The 20,788-nt window shown below is 40.5% G+C and overlaps 1 protein-coding gene across 1 annotated transcript in view; it reads right to left on the bottom strand.

The window, feature by feature from the left end:
- The window catches only part of LOC140724707 (protein unc-79 homolog), a 436,731-nt gene that overhangs the window by 220,574 nt on the left and 195,369 nt on the right, over positions 1–20,788 (bottom strand). Inside the window, exon 24 of the mRNA XM_073039156.1 lies at positions 4,741–4,922. Coding sequence (XP_072895257.1) covers positions 4,741–4,922 — 182 coding nt within the window. The remainder of the gene's footprint in view (positions 1–4,740; positions 4,923–20,788) is intronic.

Raw genomic sequence — 20,788 nt, 5'->3', positions numbered from 1 at the left:
TTGAGTACAAGAGCAAGGAAATCCTCTTGCATTTGTACAGGGCCCTGGTGAGACCACACCTGCAGTATTGTGTACAGTTTTGGTCTCCAGGCTTAAGTAAGGAATCCTGGCTGTAGAGGAAGTGCAGCGTAGATTCACAAGGTTAATTCCTGGGATGTCAGGACTGTCTTACGCAGAGAGGTTAGAGAGACTGGGCTTATATACACTGGAATTAAGGAGATTGAGAGGGGATTTGATTGCAACATATAAGATTATTAAGGGATTGGACAAGATAGAGGCAGGAAATATGTTCCAGATGCTGGGAGAGTCCAGTACCAGAGGGCATGGTTTGAGAATAAGGGGTAGGTCATTTAGGACAGAGTTAAGGAAAAACTTCTTCTCCCAGAGAGTTGTGGGGGTCTGGAATGCACTGCCTCGGAAGGCAGTGGAGGCCAATTCACTGGATGCTTTCAAGAAGGAGCTAGATAGGTATCTTATGGATGGGGGAATCAAGGGATATGGGAACAAGGCAGGAACCGGGTATTGATAGTAGATGATCAGCCATGATCTCAAAATGGCGGTGCAGGCTCGAATGGCCGAATGGTCTACTTCTGCACCTATTGTCTATTGTCCATAGACAGAAGGTTCTGAGGAAAACTAAACGGTCTGAAGGTAGATAAGTTTTTTTTCAATGGTCTTTTAAATCAAAGCAAGAGGCGGAGAGAGAAGAAGTAAAGGCATCTTGGAGAGAAGCCGTTTTTTTTTAACTGATCAGGGCAAAGAGGCTAGACTGCACAGGCGCATGAAGTAGCATGCCAAAGGTTTAAAAAGAAAGACCGCCATATACAGTGGCCATCGTCGGAGTGGACTGAGGCAGAGTGGGATGACTTTGGCTCAGCAGGCTTGGGCGAAAACAGGCAGAGGCGAGGTTTGAACGGGGCACGACTGCGCAAGCGCGTGAAAGTCGGCCCCTGAGGCAGCGGGAGAATTTAAAAAGTGAGCAGAGGTGAGCAGTCGGATGTCGTGGTCCATGTAGGGACCAATGACATAGGTAGGAAGAGTGAGGAGGTCCTAAAAGGTAAGTTTAGGGAGTTAGGTGCCAAGTTAAAGAACAGGACCTCCAGGATAGCGATCTCAGGATTGCTACCACTGCCACGTACAGGCGGGTTGAAAAATATTAAGATACTGCAGATCAACGCATGACTGAAGACATGGTGCAGGATGGAGGGCTTCAAATTTATAGATAATTGGGCAGTTTTCCAGGGAAGGTGGGATCTGTTCGAGCGGGACGGTTTACATCTGAACTGGAGGGGGACAAATATTCTTGCAAGTAGGTTTGCTAGAGAGGCTCCAGTGATTTAAACTAGATACAAGGGGGGAGTGGTAGCTGTGTGGAACGAGCTTCCAGTAGAAGTGGTAGAGGCAGGTTCAGTATTGACATTTAAAGTAAAATTGTATAGGTATATGGACAGGAAAGGAATGGAGGGTTATGGGCTGAGTGCGGGCCAGTGGGACTAGGTGAGAGTAAGCATTTGGCATGGACTAGAAGGGCCGAAATGGCCTGTTTCCGTGCTGTAATTGTTATATGGTTATAAGTCACCAGGACCAGATGGTGTACACCACAGAGTTCTGAAAGAGGTGACTGAAGAGATTGTGGAGACATTAGTAATGATTTTTCAAATATCACGAGATTCTGGAATGATTCCAGAAGACAGGAAAATAGCAAATGTCACTCCGCTCTTCAAAATAAGAGAGAGGCAGAAGAAAGGAAACTATAGGCCAGTTAGTCTGACCTCAGTGATTGGATAGATGTTGGAGTCGATTATTAAGGATGAGGTCTCAGGGTACTTGGAGGTACATGATAAAACAGGCCACAGTCAGCTTGATTTCCTCAAAGGAAAATCTTGCCCGACAAATCTGTTGGAATTCTTTGAAGAAGTAACAAGCAGGATAGACAAAGGAGAATTGGCTGATGTTGTGTATGTACTTGGATTTTCAGAAGGCCTTTGACAAGGTGCCTCACATGAGGCTGCTTAACAAGCTACAAGTCTATGGTACTACGGGAAAGATTCTAGCACAGAGAAAGCAATAGCTGATTGGCATGAGGCAAAGAGTGGGAATAAAAGGAGCCTTTTCTGACTGGCTGTGGTGACTAGTGGTGTTCCACATGAGTCTGTGTTGGGACCAATTCTTTTTATGTTATATGTCAATGATTTGGATGATGGAATTGGTGGCTTTGTTACAAAGTTTGCAGAAGAAATGAAGATAGGTGGACAGGCAAGTAATTTTGAAGAGTTAGAGAGGCTGCAGAAGGACAGACAGATTAGGAGAATTGGCAAAGAAAATGCAGATGGAATACAGTGTAGGGAAGTGAATGGTCATGCACTTTGGTAGAAGAAATAAAAGGGTAGACTATTTTCTAAATGGAGAGAAAGTACAAAAATCTGAGGCACAAGGGAACTTGTGCAGGATTCCCTAAGGGTTAATTTGCAGGTTGGTCTGTGGTGAGGAAGGCAAATGCAATGTTAGTATTCATTTCAAGAGGACTGGAATACAAAAGCAATTTTGGGTATTGTGAGCAGGTTTGGGCCCCTTAGGTTAGAAAGGATGTGATGAAACTGAAGGCAGTTCAAAGGAGGTTCATAAAAATGATTCCACGATTGAATGCTTGTCATATGAAAATAATTTAATGGTTCTGTGCCTGTATTCAATAGAACTCAGAAGAATGAGGGGTGATCTCTTTTAAGCCTATTGAATGGTGAAATGGCTTGATAGAGTGGATGTGCACAGGATGTTTCCTATGGTGGGAGAATCTAAGACCAGAGGACACAGCCTCAGTATATCAGAGCATCCTTTTAAAACAGGAAGAATTTTTTTAGCCAGAGAGTGGTGAATCTGTGGATTTCACTGCCACAGGCAGCTATGGAGGTCAAGGCAGAGATTGATAGATTCTTGACTGGTCAGGGCATGAAGGGATAATGAGAGAAGGCAGGAAATTGGGGCTGAGAGGAAAATTGGATCAGCCATGATGAAATGGCAGAGCAGACTCGATGGGCCAAATGGTCTAATTCTGCTCGTACATCTTATGGATTTACTAACCGAGAAACTCAAAACCTAAAATTATAAGGGATGCAGACTCAGTTGACACTTTTAAACACCAGCTCAAAACCTATTTATTTAATCTTGCATCTTTTTGTCTTTTATTTTCACATTTGCATTTTATCCCATGTTAAACACTTTGAACTGCACTGTCTGTATGGTCGGCTGGTGGCACAGTGACATCAACGCCGGACTCCGGAACGGAGGTTCCCGGGTTCGAATCCAGTCCGGCCGTTCCCGAGTACGCTTTCCATCCGTGCCAGGTTGAGTGTTGAGCTCGCAACTTGACCTCGTAAAATAAAGAAAAATACTGCAAAATATCTGTGTGAGGAGTGGCGTGCCACACAGTCTTTCGTTCCACGCCTTGTAAGGCATGAAAATGCCTGATGCTGGCCTCTCAGGCTTGAGTCAACGTCATCATGTCAGTTTGAAAAGTGTTCTATAAAGAGCTGAAAACTATCAAAACAAAAGAAGACAATACTATAATGGTAGTAGGTAATGCCCAGCATTAACTGGGACCATACTAATTTAAAAGGCTTAAAAGACGCAGAGCTTTTAAAAGGGCACGCAGGATAGTAGCTTCAGCTTGTTCATACAGTCTTACGAGAAATGTAGGAATGTAGCCAGGCAAGTGGAGAGAGTGGTTAATGGAAGAGGATTCTGGAGATAAGTGATCATTTCTCTTTAAGTTTTACATTGTTATAAGCAAAGACAAAGATAGGCTGGAAATTAAGATGCTGAATTGGGGAAATTTGAATACAAGACAGAACATGGCAAAATTGTGATTCTACAAGAGGTGTTGCAGAGGAGATTCACAAAGATACATCTGGGATAAAGTGTTTGGCTCTGAGGACAAATTGGATAGGCTTGTTTATTTATAGATAAGACTGACTGGATTATAATTTTATAAGGTATATAAAATTATGAGAGGAAGAGAATAACAAACTTCTTCCTTTCACAAAATGTCTAAAACCAGAGGCCATAGGTTTAAGGTAAGGGGTAGCAGATTTCAGAGGACTAAGTAAAGACTTGTTCAGTCAGAGGATGGATGGAATCTCAAATCACTGTCTGAGAACATGGTCGAGGTACAGATACTCAAAACATTTAGTAATTATTGACATGAGCACCTGAAAGCTCTGACACAGAATGTTACAGTCCAAGTACTGAAGAATGGGAGTAACACCATTAAACACTTCATAGCCTCAATAGACAGTCAGCAAACAATCTGCATGATTCTGAAAACCATTATTCTGCCTCTGTAACTACGTTTTCTGTGTGTGACTCTATGTACTATGTTTTGCACCTCAGCCCCACAGGAACGCAGTTTTGCACAGCTGTAGCCATATCTAGATGTCCCTTCACTAGCTTGCAGATGAGCATGTCGACTGGTTATTCATCTCCATTAATGCTGCTTGAACTACTGTGCTCCTCCAGCATTTTGTGTGTGTTTTCAGCATCTGCACAATCTCGTCTGTACCTTTAAAATAGAGTTTCAATGAACTATAGATTGCTTTACTGAAGTAAAAACTTGTACAAGTAAAAAAAAACTTAGTGAATGAACCGGACTGCAGGAATGCAGAGTTCCACTGACCATTGTAATAAACAAAGGAATACAACAATTTTATCAAGAAAGTAGAAAATTATGCAATGAATTTAACTGACTTGTAAAGCCGGCCTTTTTATGGAATCAAGCAGTAATCTGGCTCTCGTTGCCACTGCTGGATTAACATCTTCAACTGCAGCCAGGAAACAGCAGAAGGCATGAGCTAGAGAGTACTTCAGTATGTGATTCTTTGACACAGATTGAATATCCAAAAATCTGCACAGCACCACCACTTTCTCCACTACATACAAAATAGAATATTGAATTAACACCAAATGCAGTAAAGTCAAAACAACACAACTTCAAAAAGCATTTAATAATAACCAGTAATGTTCTAACATTTGTCATTTGGTATTCAATGATGTATACGATAGTAGAATCTTCAGCCAATTCAATTTGGTACAGAGGAGCCACTGCACAGGATCGGAAAAAGCTGCAGAAAGTTGTAAACTCAGTCAGCTTCATCTTGGGCACTAGCCTCCACAGAATTGAAGACGTCTTCAAATCGGATATCACAAAAAGGCAACATCCATCATTAAGGACCCACATCACCCAGGACATGCCCTCCTCTCACTGATACCATCAGGAAAGAGGTACAGGAGCCTGAAGGCACAACCTTAACATTTCAGGAACAGCTTCTTCCCCTCTGCATTCAGATTTCTGAATGGACCATGAACAACTACCTCAGTATTTGTTTTTCTTATTTTTTGCTCTCTTTTTGCACTTACTGTAATTTATACTTTATTATTATGTACTGCATAGTACTGCTGCCTCAAATCACTAAATCTCACAACATATACCTGTGATATTAAACATGATTCTGATTCCTCAGGATATCAAGAAACAACCAAGATCAATTGTGATTTAAAATTAACTGTGAATTGAATTAGTTGACAGCTTAACTGAGTGATGGGGGGGGGGGGGGTGCCGCAAAGGTAGTTTCTATGAATTTATTACAAAGCACATCATCTCGAATTGTACTTTAGCAGATCGATACCTCTTTATTGTATGCCTGAAGCTCCAAGTTTTCTTTTCCATACTTTTCATTAAATTAGAATTAGAACCCCCCCCCCCCCCCCCCCCCGTGTGGGATATTCTGGATAAAGAATATACAGTTTGTGTTTGGGTATAATTCAGCTACTGCATTTTTGACATATGTGAATCCCATCTAACATAATGATAGATTCATTCAATATAATGGAAGTGCCCTCATTGTGAAGATGCACCTTCAGCACTTCAAGGATCGAGGAATAGCAATTACCATATGTATTTCCAACAGATCCCTTGTTAATTGATGAGTACCAGGCTTATCCCTTATGCTTATTTGATTATTTTAATTCAGAGATACCGCATAGAACTGATCCAACAAGCCGCATCACCCAGCAGCCCACCTATTTAACATTAGCTTCTTCACAGGACAATTTATAATGACCAATTAACTTATGAACCAGTATGTCTTTGGAATGTGGGAGGAAACTGGAGCACCTGGAGAAAACCCATGCTCATGGGAAGAACATAACAAACTCCTTCCAGACAATGCCAAATTGAACTCAATGTTGGTTCATTTATATACTATCATTAACTCATTTTAGCTGCTGTATCTTCAGGAAACAATCACTGGTGACAGACACTGAAGTCTCAAATCATATTCTGTGCACTTACCAACTGCTGTGCAATGTGAGCAGAGGCTGATTTATCAATAGTAAGGAGAAATTAACTGGTAACCTGAAGGAAGTTATCTTCCTTTGTTTACTTGATATCTGTTGGAGCAATCAGGAGCACTTTCCATCATCTGTCCTGCTGATGGGATTGCGATAGAGATGCTTTCAACAACAGCCAAGGGATTGACTTTGAGAGTCTGTCCATTATAAGACCATAAGATATAGGAGCAGAAGTAGGACATTCAGCCCATCATGTCTGCTATGCCATTCAATCATGAGCTGATCCAATTCTTCCAGTCATTCCCACTCCCCTGCTTTCACCCCATACCCTTTGATGCCCTGGCAAATCAAAAACCTATCTATCTCTGCCTTAAATACACTGAATGACTTGGCCTCCACAGCCACTCATGGCAACAAATTCCACAGATTTACCACCCTCTGACAGAAGTAATTTCTCTGCATCTCAGTACTAAAAGGACGTCCTTCAATCTTTAAGACGTGCTCTCTTGTCCTAGACTCCCCTACCATGGGAAATAACTTTGCCATATCTAATCTGTTCAAGCCTTTTAACATTCGGAATGTTTCTATGAGATCCCCCCTCATTCTCCTGATCTCCAGGGAATACAGCCCAAGAGCTGCCAGACATTCCTCATACAGTAACCCTTTCATTCCTAGAATCACTCTTGTGAATTTTCTCCGAACCCTCACCAATGTCAGTATATCCTTTCTAAAGTAAGGAGCCCAAAACTGCACACAATACTCCAAGTATGGTCTCATGAGCGCCTTATAGAGCCTCAACATCACATCCTTGCTCTTATATTCTATACCTCCAGAAATGAATGCCAACATTGTATTCGCCTTCTTCACAACCGACTCACCCTGGAGGTTAACCTTTAGGGAATCTTGCACAAGGACTCCCAAGTCCCTTTGTATCTCTGCATTCTGAATTCTCTCCCTATCTAAATAATAGTCTTCCCATTTATTTCCTTCATTGGTGCATGACCATACTCTTTCCAACATTGTATTTCACTTATGACTTCTTTCCCATTCTCCTAAACTATCTAACTCTCTCCAGGTTCTCCGTTTCCTCAACACTACCCACTCCTCCACCTATCTTTGTATCATCAGAAAATTTAGCCATAAATCCCATAATACCATAGTCTAAATCATTGACATATATTGTAAAAAGCAGCAGTCCCAACACCAACCCCTGTGGAACTCCACTAGTACCCGGCAGCCAGCCAGAATAGGATTCTTTTATTCCCAATCTCTGTTTTCTGCCGACCAGCCAATGCTCCACCAGTATTAGTAACTTCCCTGTAATTCCATGGGCTCTTATCTTGCTAGGCAGCCTCATGTGTGACACCCTTGTCAAAGGCCTTCTGAAAATCCAAGTACACCACGTCTACTACATCTCCTTTGTCTACCCTGCTTGTAATTTCCTCAAAGAATTGGAGTAGGTTTGTCAGACAGGATTTTCCTTTCAGAAAACCATGATGCCTTTGGCTTATCTTCTCACATGCCTCCAGGTATATCGTAATCTCATCCCTAACAATCGATTCCAACCACTGATGTCAGGCTAACAGATCTATAGTTTCCTTTCTCCTGCCTCCCACCCTTCTTAAATAGCAGAGTAACATTTGCAATTTTCCATCCAGTGCAATGCCAGAATCTATCGATTCTTGAAAGATCATCATTAATGCCTCCGCAATCTCTCCAGCTACTTCCTTCAGAACCTGAGGATGCATTCCATCAGATCCAGGAGATTCATGCACCCTCAGACCATTAAGCTTCCTGAGCACCTTCTCAGTCATAATTTTCACTGAACAAACTTCACTTCCCTGACATTCTTGAATGTCTGGTATACTGCAGACATCTTCCACTGTGAAGACTGATGCAAAATATGCATTCAATTCCTCTGCTATCTCTGCATCTCTCATTACAATATCTCCAGCGTCATTTTGTACTGGCCCTATATCTACCCTCAACTCTCTTTTGCCCTTTATATACTTAAAAAAATATTTTAGTATCTTCTTTGATATTAAGGGTGAAGGGTGAAAAGTTTAAAGGGAACATTGGGGGGGTTTCTTCACGCAGAGAGTGGTGGGAGTGTGGAATGAGCTGCCAGATGAAGTGGTGAATGCGGGCTCACTTTTGACATTTATGAAAAACTTGGACAGGTATATGGATGAGAGGGGTTTGGAGGGATATGGCCCAGATGCAGGTCAGTGGGACTTGGCAGAAAAATGGTTCGGCCAAGAAGGGCCAAAAGGCCTGTTTCTGTGCTGTAATGTTCTATGGTTAATTAGTTGCCAGCGTCCTCTCATAATTCATCTTTTCCCTCTGAATGACCTTCTTAGTTTCCTTCTGCAAATTTTTAAAAGCTTCCCAATCCTCTATCTTCCCACTAGCTCTGGCTTCCTTGTATGCCCTCTCTTTTGCTTTTACTTGGGCTCTGACTTCACTTGTCAGCCACAGTACTGTCCTCCTTCCCTTTGAAAATTTCTCCTTATCTGGAATATATCTATCTTGTACTTCCCTCATTTTTCACAGAAACTCCAGCCATTGCTGCTCTGCTGTCTTTCCTGCAAATGTCCCTTTCTAGTCAACTTCAGCCAGTTCCCCTCTCATGCCATTTTAATTTCCTTTATTCCACTGAAATAGCAACACATTGGATTTTATTTTCTCCCTCTCAAATTTCAATGTGAACTCGATCATATTGTGATCACTGTTCCCTAAGGGTTCCTTAACCTTAAGCTCTCTTATCACCTCCAGATCATTGCACAACACCCAATCCAGCACAGCCTATCCCCTTAATGGGATCAACAGCAAGCTGTTCTAAAAAGCCATCCCTTAGATGTTCTACAACTGACCTGGTTTTCCCAATCCACTTTCTGACACGCCTTTTCTATCTCTTGCTGTAATTTATAATCCACATCCCGGCTGCTGTTTGGAGGCCTGTATACAACTGCCATTAGGGTCCTATTACCCTTGCCTTTTCTTAACTCAACCCATAGAGATTCTACACCTTCCAATCCTATGTCAACTCTTTCCACACCACCCCCTCTGCCAGCTAATCTATCTTTCCGCTATACCGTATATCCTTGGACATCTTGATCCCAATGGCAGCCTTCCTTTAGCCAAGTTTCAGAGATGGCCACCACGTCATATTTGCCAATCTGTAGCTGTATTTCAAGATCGTCCATTTTATTCCTTATGCTGTGTGCATTCAAATACAACACTCTCAGTCCAGTATTTGTTGCTTTCTGTTTTAACTGCACCACACCTCTATTGCCCTGTAACTCAAGCCACTGGCTTTGATTCAGCCTCATCTCCTGCCTGTTCTTTCTATAATGTCTGTTGCATGCTATCTTTGACTTATTTCTGTTTTCCCCTTCCTCAGCCTTATCACTCCGGTTCCCATTTCCCTGCCAAATTTGTTTAAGCCCTCCCTAACAGCTCTATTAAATGAGCGCACTAGGATATCAGACCCCTTTGGTTTCAGATATAACCTGTCCTTTTTGTACAGGTCACACCTCCCCCAATCCCTATTTGTTATCAGTGGTTGCGAAAGTGTTGGAGTCTATTATTAAGTGTGAGGTTTCAGGGTACTTACAGACTAATGATAAAGTAAGTCAAAGTCAGCATGGTTTCTGTAATGGGAAATCTTGCCTGACAAATCTGTTTAAGAGTTCTTCAAGGAAGAAGCAAGCAGGGTGGAGGAAGGAGAGGCAGTGGATGTCATTTACTTGGATTTTCAGAAGGCATTTGGTAAGGTGCCTCACATGAGGCTGCTTAACGAGATAAAATCCTATGGCATTACAGGGAAGATACTGGCATGGACAGAGGAATGGCTGACTGGCAGGAGACAGCAAGTGGGAATAAAAAGGGCCTTCACTGCCAGTAACTAATGGTGTACCTCAAGGGTCATTATTGGGACCACTACTTTTCACATTGTTTGTCAATGATTAGGACAATGGAATTGATGGTTTTGTGGCAAAGTTTGCAGATGATACAACGATAGGTGGAGGGGCAGGTAGTACTGAGGATGCAATGCGATTGCAGCAGAACTTAGACAAATTGGAAGAATGGGTAAAAAGGTGGCAGGTGGAATACAGTGTTGGGAAATGTATGATAATGCATTATGGTAAAAGGAACAATAGTGCAGACGATTATCTAACGGGGAGAAGGTTCAAACATCAGAGGTGCAGAGGGAGTAAGAAGTCCTCATGCAAGACTCCAAGAAGGTTAACTTACAGGTTGAGTCTGTGGTAATGAAGGCTAATGCAATGTTGGCATTTATTTCATGGGGAATAGAATCTGAAAGCAAGAAGATACTTCTGAGCCTTTATAAGACACTACTCAGGCCACACTTGGGAGTATTGTCGATAGATTTGGGCCCCATATCTCAGAAAGGACCTGTTGTCATTTGAAAGAGTCCAGAGGTGGTTTACAAGGATGATTCCAGGAATGAAGGGTCTAACATATATGGAGTGTGTCTGGCAGCTTTGGGCCTGTACTCACTGGAATTTAGAAGAATTTGTTGGTAACTCATTGAAACCCGCCGAATGTAGAAAGGACTAGATAGGGTGATGTGGACAGAATGTTTCCAGTGGTGGGGACATACAGAATTAGAGGGCACAGCCTCAAAATTGAGAGGTGACCTTTTAGAACAGAGGTAAGGAGGAATTTTTTTTTTAATCCCCAGAGAGTATTGAATCTGTGGAATGCTCTGCAGTGGGGGCCAAGTCCATGGGTATATTTAAGGCAGAAGTTGATCATTTCCTGATCACTCAGGGCATCAAAGTATATGGTGGAGAAGGCACGTGTAGGGGGTTGAGTGGATGAGGGATCAGCCATGATGGAATGGTGAGGCAGACTCGATGGGCTGAATGGCCTAATTATGCTTATATTTCTTGTTACGTACCCCTGTCACGTGACTGGTGTTGAAGCTATACTGGACTTGAGGTAATGATCTTGTGATGGTGGAGTGACGTCATTTTCCCGCCACTAGAGGTCATGTGACAGGTTTTTTTTTACAGGGTATAAAAGGAGGACCCCTCCCTGTGAGGAGGGGCAGTTCGTGGCTGGATTTGCCATGTTGACTTCATGCCACTGCATGATTTAATGTTATGACGCAGTTTAGTTGAAAGACGGAGTTTTATTTAATGCCTACAGTTTAAAAGGTCATTGCCAGCAGTTTCTTTATAATATTGCTAGTTAAAAATCAGTGGAGAGTGAGGATCGGAGTTCAGGAGTCAAAAGATCGAGGAAAGTCGATTTCGACGGTGAAACAGGTTTGACCTTGTTTGATCCTCATTCGGAAGGAATTCGTTGACTGTGCTCGTGTTAATCCCTGTGAAATAGCAGAAAGGATTGAGTACAGTTTTGTCAAGGAAAGGTCAGTGCCTTTAAGCCATTTCATTTTCCATCTTCGTAAACTCTTCCGTGGGAAAAGTATAGTTCAACTGGGAATCGCAACAACACGACGTGAAAGAGAATTTAAATCGTCTTAAAAAGTCTCTCCCTTAAATGGACTGTAAGCATTTTGAACTTTTGCGATACTACTTTGAAGAACTGTTTTTGCAACATCACTTTAAGAACTGTTTAAGCTTCATTGCTTTAAGAACTGTTTAAGCTGCCGCACAGCAGCTGATTTCTGGTTACGTTAGTGGTTTGTTTACTTTTGGGGGTTTGCTTTTCAGTGTTTAATAAACGTTTTGTTTGTTATCAAAACCCTGCCTCACTCATATATTTATTGTTGCTGAATCCATAACATTATGGTCTTATGATCAGCGTGTCAAAGGTTATGGGGAAGAGGCATAAGAAAAGGATAGAGAGAGATAATAAATCAGCCATTATGGAATTGTGTAGCAGTCTCATTTGCCCAAATGGCATAATTCTGTTCCTATGTCTTATGGTCTATGATCTTATGTTCCTGAAGAAAACTTTGCAAGATCTACTTTCAGCAAGGCAACATTACAAAATCTGGATAGAATATGAAAATCAATGTGAACTTGTTTCATCCACATATATTTGTAACCATGTTGAATGATCCACCAGGTTAATAAGTGACAATTGCATTACGATCACACATGATAAGGAAGGCAGACTTTTTTTAAATTAACAATTCAGTCTTTTATTTGTCATTATATTTGCATTTACATGCAATTTGTGCAATTTAGTTAACTGTATTTTACATTCCTGCCTGCCATGGGTTGGGGGGGGGGGGGGGTTTAGATGCAAACTGAATTACTTAAAAACTAGTATCTCTACAACGTGGCAGCACTGTCTCAATTCTGCACTGCATCACCATCATTGACAACAGAATGAAGCCTCTGCATGAAGCTTGAACCCTAAAATTTTAAATTATAAAGTACTATATTGTACAATAGAAGTGTAACCTGTATAATCATTGCTAAGACATACATTTAATGCTTCTGGATTCACAAAAAAAATTAATTTTAAAAGTAGCATTGCTTATATATAAATAGCCAACCACATTTTAGTTACCAATTTGATTTTAATTTCATGTTATAATGTTTCAAAATTCTACTTTTTGGTTGTAATTTTGAAAAATAATTTTATCAAACATTATTAGGTGTTATTATGCTTATTGTAAAAATTTATCATTATACTTTATCATCACCCTAATGCAAGGAGGAAATAGCACAGGTACTTAATGAATACTACTTCAGTTTTCACTACGGAAAAGGATCTTGGTGATTGTAGTGCTGACTTGCAGCAGACTGAAAAGTTCAAGCTTGTCGATATTAAGTAAAAGGATGTGCTGGAGCTTTTGGAAAGCATCAAGTTGGATAAGTCGCCGGGACTTTACTTTATTGTCACCAAACAATTGATACTAGAGTGTACAATCATCACAGTGATATTTGTTTCTGCACTTCGCACTCCCTGAAGTACAAATCAAATATCGAATTAAATATAATAAAAATTTAAATTATAAATCATAATTAGAAAATAGAAAAGGGAAAGTAAGGTAGTGCAACTCAGGTCTGGATATTTGGAAGGTACGACCCAGATCCGGGTCAGGATCTGTTCAGCAGTCTTATCACAGTTGGAAAAAAGCTGTTCCCAAATCTGGCCGTACAAATCTTCAAGCTCCTGAACATTCTCCTGGAGGGAAGAGGGACAAGAAGTGTGTTGGCTGGGTGGGTCATGTCCTTGATTATCCTGGCAGCACTGCTCTGACAGCCTGCGGTGTAAAGTGAGTCCAAGGATGGAAGATTGGTTTGTGTGATGTGCTGGGCTATGTTCACAATCTTCTGCAGCTTCTTTCGGTCTTGGACAGGACAACTTCCATACCAGGTTGTGATGCACCCTAGAAGAATGCTTTCTACGGTGCACCTATAAAAATTAGTGAGGGTTTTAGGGGACAGGCCAAATTCCTTCAGCTTTCTCCAGAAGTAAAGACACTGGTGGGCCTTCTTGGCAGTGGACTCTGCTTGGTTAGACCAAGTCAGGTCATTTGTGATATTCACCCCGAGGAACTTAAAGCTTTTGACCTGTTCCACCTGCGCACCACCGATGTAGATGGGGTCGTGCGGTCTGCTACTCCTTCTGAAGTCAACAACCAATTCCTTCATCTTGCTGACGTTAAGGGATAGGTTATTGTCTTCGCACCATACCACCCGGTTCTTAATTTCTTCTCTGTACTCAGACTCATCGTTACCCAAGATACGGCCTACAATTGTGGTGTCATTAGCAAACTTATATATTGAGTTCAATGGAAACTTGGCTACACAATCATGGGTGTACAGTGAGTACAGCAGGGGGCTGAGTACACAGCCTTGTGGGGCACCGGTGCTCAGAGTGATTGTAGAGGAGAGCATGTCCCCTATTTTTACAGCCTGGGTCCTGTCTGTGAGGAAGCTGAAGATCCAGCTGCAGATCTGAGTGCTAAGACCCAGGTTCCGGAGCTTAGGAATCAGTTTGTTTGGAATGATGGTATTAAAGGCAGAGCTGTAGCCAATGAAAAGGAGCCTTACATATGCGTCTTTATTCTCCAGGTGTTCTAAGGAGGAATGTAGTGCCAGAGAGACCAGATGAGATGTACCCCAAGCTATTGTGGGAGGCGAGGGAGGAGACTGCTGACCCCCTGGCAATGATCTTTGCATCATCAATGGAGACGGGAGAGGTTCTGGAGGATTGGAGGGTTGCAGATGTTGTTCCTTTATTGAAGAAAGGGAGTAGAGATAGTCCAGGAAATTACAGACCAATGAGTCTTACCTTCAGTGGTTGGTAAGTCGATGGAGAAGATCCTGAGAGGCAGGATTTATGAACATTTGGTGAGGTATAATATGATTTGGTGAGGTATAATATGAGGTATAATATAATATAATATGAGGTATAATATGGTGAGGTATTAGAGATAGTCAGCATGGTATGTCAAGGGCAGGTCGTGCCTTACAAGCCTGATAGAATTTTTTGAAGATGGGACTAAACACATTGATGAAGGAAGAGCAGTAGATGTATATGGATTTCACCAAAGCATTTGATAAGGTACCCCATACAAGGCTTATTGAGAAAGTAAGGAGGCATGGGATCCAAGAGGACATTGCTCTGTGGATCCAGAACTGGCTTGCCCACAGAAGGAAAAGAGTGGTTGTAGATGGGTCATATTCTGCATGGAGGTCGGTCACCAGTGGAGTGTCTCAGGGGTCTGTTCTGGGACCCTTACACTTCGTGATGTTTATAAATGACCTGGATGAGGAAGTGGAGGGATGGGTTAGTAAGTTTGCTGATGACACAAAGGCTGGGGCTGTTGTGGATAGTGTGGAGGGCTCTCAGCGGTTACAGCCGGACATTGATAGGATGCAAAACTGAGCTGAGAAGTGGCAGACGGAGTTCAACCCAGATAAGTGTGAGGTGGTTCATTTTGGTAGGTCAAATATGATGGCAGAACATACAAACCCCATTTCCAGAAAAGTTGGGATATTTTCCAAAATGCAATTTTAAAAAAATCTGTGATATGTTAATTCACGTGAACCTTTATTTAACTGACAAAAGTACAAAGAAAAGATTTTCAATAGTTTTACTGACCAACTTACTTGTATTTTGTAAATATACACAAATTTAGAATTTGATGGCTGCAACACACTCAACAAAAGTTGGGACAGAGTTAAAATAAGATTGAAAAGTGCACAGAATATTCAAGTAACACCGGTTTGGATGACTCCACATTAAGCAGGCTAATTGGTAGCAGGTGAGGTATCATGACTGGGTATAAAAGTAGCGTCCATCAAAGGCTCAGTCTTTGCAAGCAAGGATGGGTCATGGCTCACCCCTTTGTGCCAAAATTCGTGAGAGAATTGTTAGTCAGTTCAAAAGGAACATTTCCGAACGCAAGATTGCAGAGAATTTAGGTCTTTCAACATCTACAGTATCCCAATTCTCAATAGGGATAGTAAAGTTAAGTTCTCTTTCCCAATCATTTTTAATCTTATAAAAGGCCTCTAAACGTATTTTCATAATTATATTGTAAACATTTGATATTACACCTTTCTGAAAAGGATTTAGTTCTAACAATTTCTCCAAAATACCCGAAGAATCAAGATTTGGACAGGTAGGAAGTACAGTGTTTAAGAAATTCCTAATCTGTAAATATCTAAAAAAATGAGATCTAGGCAAATTATATTTATTAGATAATTGTTCAAAAGACATAAAACAATTATCCAAAAATAAATCAGAAAATCGTAGTATTCCTTTAGTCTTCCAAGCTGAATAAGCTTGGTCCATAATAGAAGGATGAAAAAAGAAATTGGATACAATAGGAATAGTTAAAACAAATTGATTCAACCCAAAAAATTTCCGAAATTGAAACCATATACGTAAAGTGTGTTTGACTATCGGATTGTCAATTCGTTTATGCAATTTAGAAAGAGCAAAGGGAAGTGAAGTCCCTAAAATAGAACCCAATGAAAATCCTTGTAGAGATTTAGTTTCCAGATTTACCCAATGAGGGCTAGGAGATAAATCCCAATCCCTTAACCAACATTTCAAATATCGAATATTAATTGCCCAATAATAAAATCTAAAATTAGGCAATGCCAATCCACCTTCCCTCCTTGCCTTCAATTAGTTAATTTATCCTCTATATGTGCTAAACATTCATTGCTACAGTTTAAAGTTGTGCACAAGGCTCATATGTCCAAGGATAAATTGGCTCGTTTTTATTCCCATATAAATCCTATATGTGACAGATGTCATTCTGAGATAGCTTCTTTAACTCATATGTTTTGGTCATGTCCGCTTTTGAAAAAATATTGGAAAGATATTTTCGATATTATTTCCATGGTATTGAACATTGATTTACAACCTCATCCTATTACTGCAATCTTTGGTTTACCAATGATGGAGTCAATCCATTTATCTTCTTCTGCTTGTTGGATGATTGCATTTCTTACATTAATGGCTAGAAGATCTATTTTGTTGAATTGGAAAGAAATTAATCCCCCTACCGTATTTCATTGGTTTTCTCAAACTATGTTATGTCTAAATTTGGAGAAAATTATAAGTGTCGTATATGACCCTTCTATTAAATTTGAAAAGATTTGGAGGCCATTTATTCAATATTTTCACATGATGTAATTTGACCCTGTTCCAATCCTATTTGTTTTTCCGGTTTTGATTATGTATATATATATATATATATGTTGAGAGGATCGGAGTTGGGGACACTGATGATTTTGTTTTTTTTTATAGATACTATAAACAGCCCTTTTTTTTCTTCTTTCTTTTTTTTTCCTTAATAGTTAGTGGTTAATTTGTTAGATTAGTTTTTCTTAGGGTATTAATATTTTTTTTCTCTTTTTCTCTTTTCTGTTTTTTTTTAACATGATTTACCTACGTAGTTTTTTTTGTTTTGTTTATATAACATTTGTATTATTCATGATTTGGGAAGACTTAACTATATTATACTTATTGCTTGTGTATCCTTTTATGTTCATTTTAATTTTGTAAGTTTGTAAACCCATTATCTATGTACTAATCTTATCATGTTGATACTAATAAAAAGATTGAACAAGAAAGAACATCTACAGTACATAATATTGTGTAAAGATTCAGAGAATCCACATTTCAGCTAGTTTTCGGAAAAAACGGGTGTCGAGTTCTCCGTGCCAAAGATGAAAACGACCATCCTGATTGAGCGAAAGCTGCAAAAGCCAGCATCTGTGATGGTATGGGGGTGCATCAGTGCCCACGGCATGGGTGAGTTGCATGTATGTGAAGGTACCATTGACTCTGAGGCATATATTAGGATTTTAGAGAGACATATGTTGCCATCAAGGCGACGTCTCTTCCCGGGACATCCATGCTTATTTCAGCAGGACAATGCCAGACCACATTCTGCACGGGCTACAACAGTGTGGCTTTGTAGACACAGAGTGCGTGTGCTTGACTGGCCTGCTGCCAGTCCAGATCTATCTCCTGTTGAAAATGTATGGCGCATCATGAAGAGGAGAATCAGACAACAGAGACCACGGACTGTTGGGCAGCTGAAGTCTTATATCAAGCAAGAATGTACAAAATTTCCAATTGCAAATCTACTACAATTAGTATCCTCAGTTCCAAAACGATTAAAAAGTGTTATTAAAAGGAAAGGTGATGTAACACAATGGTAAACATGCCTCTGTCACAACTTCTGTTGAGTGTGTTGCAGCCATCAAATTCTAAATTTGTGTATATTTACAAAATACAATTAAGTTGGTCAGTAAAACCATTGAAAATCTTTTCTTTGTACTTTTGTCAGTCAAATAAAGGTTCACATGAATTAACATATCACAGATTTTTTTTATTGCATTTTGGAAAATATCCCAACTTTTCTGGAAATGGGGTTTGTAGTATTAATGGTAAGACTCTCGGCAGTGTGGAGAATCAGAGGGATCTTGGGGTCCAAGTCCATAGGACACTCAAAGCAGCTGCGCAGGTTGACTCTGTGGTTAAGAAGGCAAACGGTGTTTTGGCCTTCATCAATTGTGGAATTGAATTTAGGAGCCAAGAGGTAATGTTGCAGCTATATAGGACCCTGGTCAGACCCCACTTGGAGTACTGTGCTCAGTTCTGGTCGCCTCACTGCAGGAAGGATGTGTAAACTATTGAAAGGGTGCAGAGGAGATTTACAAGGATGTTGCCTGGATTGAGGAGCATGCCTTATGAGAATAGGTTGAGTGAAATCGGCCTTTTCTCCTTGGAGCGATGGAGGATGTGAGGTGACCTGATAGAGGTGTATAAGATGATGAGAGGCATTGATCATGTGGATAGTCAAAGGTTTTTTCCCGGGGCTGAAATGGTTGCCACAAGAGGACACAGGCTTAAGGTGCTGGGGAGTAGGTACAGAGGAGATGTTAGGGGTAAACTCAGCAGGTTGGGCAGCATCCGTTGAAATGAGCAGTCAACGTTTTGGGCCGAGACCCTTCGTCAGGACTGAAGAAGGAGGGCCTATATAGGGCCCCTGCCCCCTCCTTCTTCAGTCCTGATGAAGGGTCTCGGCCCAAAACGTTAACTGCTCATTTCAATGGATGCTGCCTGACCTGCTGAGTTCATCCAGCTTGTTTGTACGTGTTGATTTGATCACAGCATCTGTAGTGTACTTTGTGTTTGTTAGGAGTAAGTTTTTTTACTCAGAGAGTGGTGAGTGCATGGAATGGGCTGCCGGCAACGGTGGTGGAGGCCGATACGATAGGGTCTTTTAAGAGACTTTTGGATAGGTACATGAAGTTTAGAAAAATAGAGAGCTATGGGTAAGCCTAGTAATTTCTAAGGTAGAGACATGTTCGGCACAACTTTGTGGGCCGAAGGGCCTGTATTGTGCTGTAGGTTTTTTATATTTCTATGTTTCTACTTATTTCTCATTATAGTTACCATTATTATATATCATTATACTTAACAATACCATTCCACTTATTCATTATACTTTTCTTTGCAAAAACCTACCATAAAAATGCAGCATATATTATCACCTTATGTTTGTATTTAGTGTGTGCAAAATTGAGAATAGCTTCAGGCACTTAAATGCAGGTTGCATTGCATTTCCAAACGTTTGCAATCAATATACAGTAAGCCCTCTGAAAATACAATTCTGAGCTATGAATATTATATTTATAAAGTGTAAAAATGGTGTTCCAGACAGATATAAATGTTTGTGAATAAAAGAGGAGAAATGCACTACACACAGACTCCACTGAGAAATAAAATTCTCAGTAGCATTCAAGATTCTAAATTGTATAATCTGATGTCCAGAACACAAATGTAAAGGGGAATTAAATAATTGTTACTTTGGGTCCAACGTCGCACAAAAAAACACAATAATAAAAAAACACTATTATATACACACACACACACACACACACACACACACACACATAAATACAGTTTATACACAAAGATTGATTGTAAGTAAGTATATAATATGTATGTATACAATACAATTGAGTTTGGTTGAAATTTGATAGGGAGAAAGTGAAGTCTGATGTAGCAGCATTTCAGTGGAGTAAGGGAAATTACATTGTTATGAGAGAGCAGTGGCCAAAGTAAAATGGAAGGAGCTGCTGGCAGAGATGACAGCAGAGCAGCAATGAATGGCATGCGTTTCTAGGAAAAATGAAGGTGGTGCAGAACATATGTATTCCAAAAATGAAGAAATACTCAAATAGTAAAATAATACAACCATGGCTGACAAGGGAAGTCAAAGCTATTGTAAAAGCAAAGGAAAGGGCATACAACAAAGCAAAAATTAGTTGGAAGATAAAGGATTTAGAAGTTCTTAAAAGCCTACAGAGAGTAACTAAGAAAATCATTAGAAGGGAAAAGATGAAATATGAAAGCAAGCTAGCAAATAATATCAAAGTAGATAGTAAAAGATTTTTCAAGTATGTCAAAAATAAAAGAGAAATGAGAGTGGATATAGGACCACTAGAAAATGAGGCAGGAGAAATAATAACAGGGGATAGGGAGATGGCTGATGAACTAAATGAGTATTTTGCATCAGTCTTCACTGTGGAAGTCTCTAGCACTATGCCTCATGTTATAGTGTGTGAAGGAAGAGAAGTGAGTGCAGTTACTTTTACACAAGAGAAGGTGCTCAAAAAGCTGAAAGACCTTAAAGTACATAAGTCACCTGGACCAGATGAACTGTACCTAGGGTTCCAAAAGAGGTATCATTAGAGATTGTGGTGGCATTAATAATTATCTTATAATTAACTCACTGGACTCTGGCATGGTGCCAGAGGACTGGAAAATTGCAATTGTCACTCCACTCTTTAAGAAAGGAGGAAGGCAGCAGAAAGGAAATTATAGACCAGTTAGCCTAACCTCAGTGGTTGGGAAGGTGTTAGAGTCAATTGTTAAGGATGAGGTGATGGGAGTACTTGGTGACACAGGACAAGATAGTACAAAGTCAGCATGGTTTCCTTCAGGGAAAATCCTG

Source organism: Hemitrygon akajei, chromosome 3, assembly GCF_048418815.1.
Source record: "Hemitrygon akajei chromosome 3, sHemAka1.3, whole genome shotgun sequence".
Classification (NCBI taxonomy): Eukaryota; Metazoa; Chordata; class Chondrichthyes; order Myliobatiformes; family Dasyatidae; genus Hemitrygon; species Hemitrygon akajei.
The sequence above is the reverse complement of the archived record's forward strand: the minus strand, read 5'-3'. Positions and strand labels throughout refer to the sequence as shown.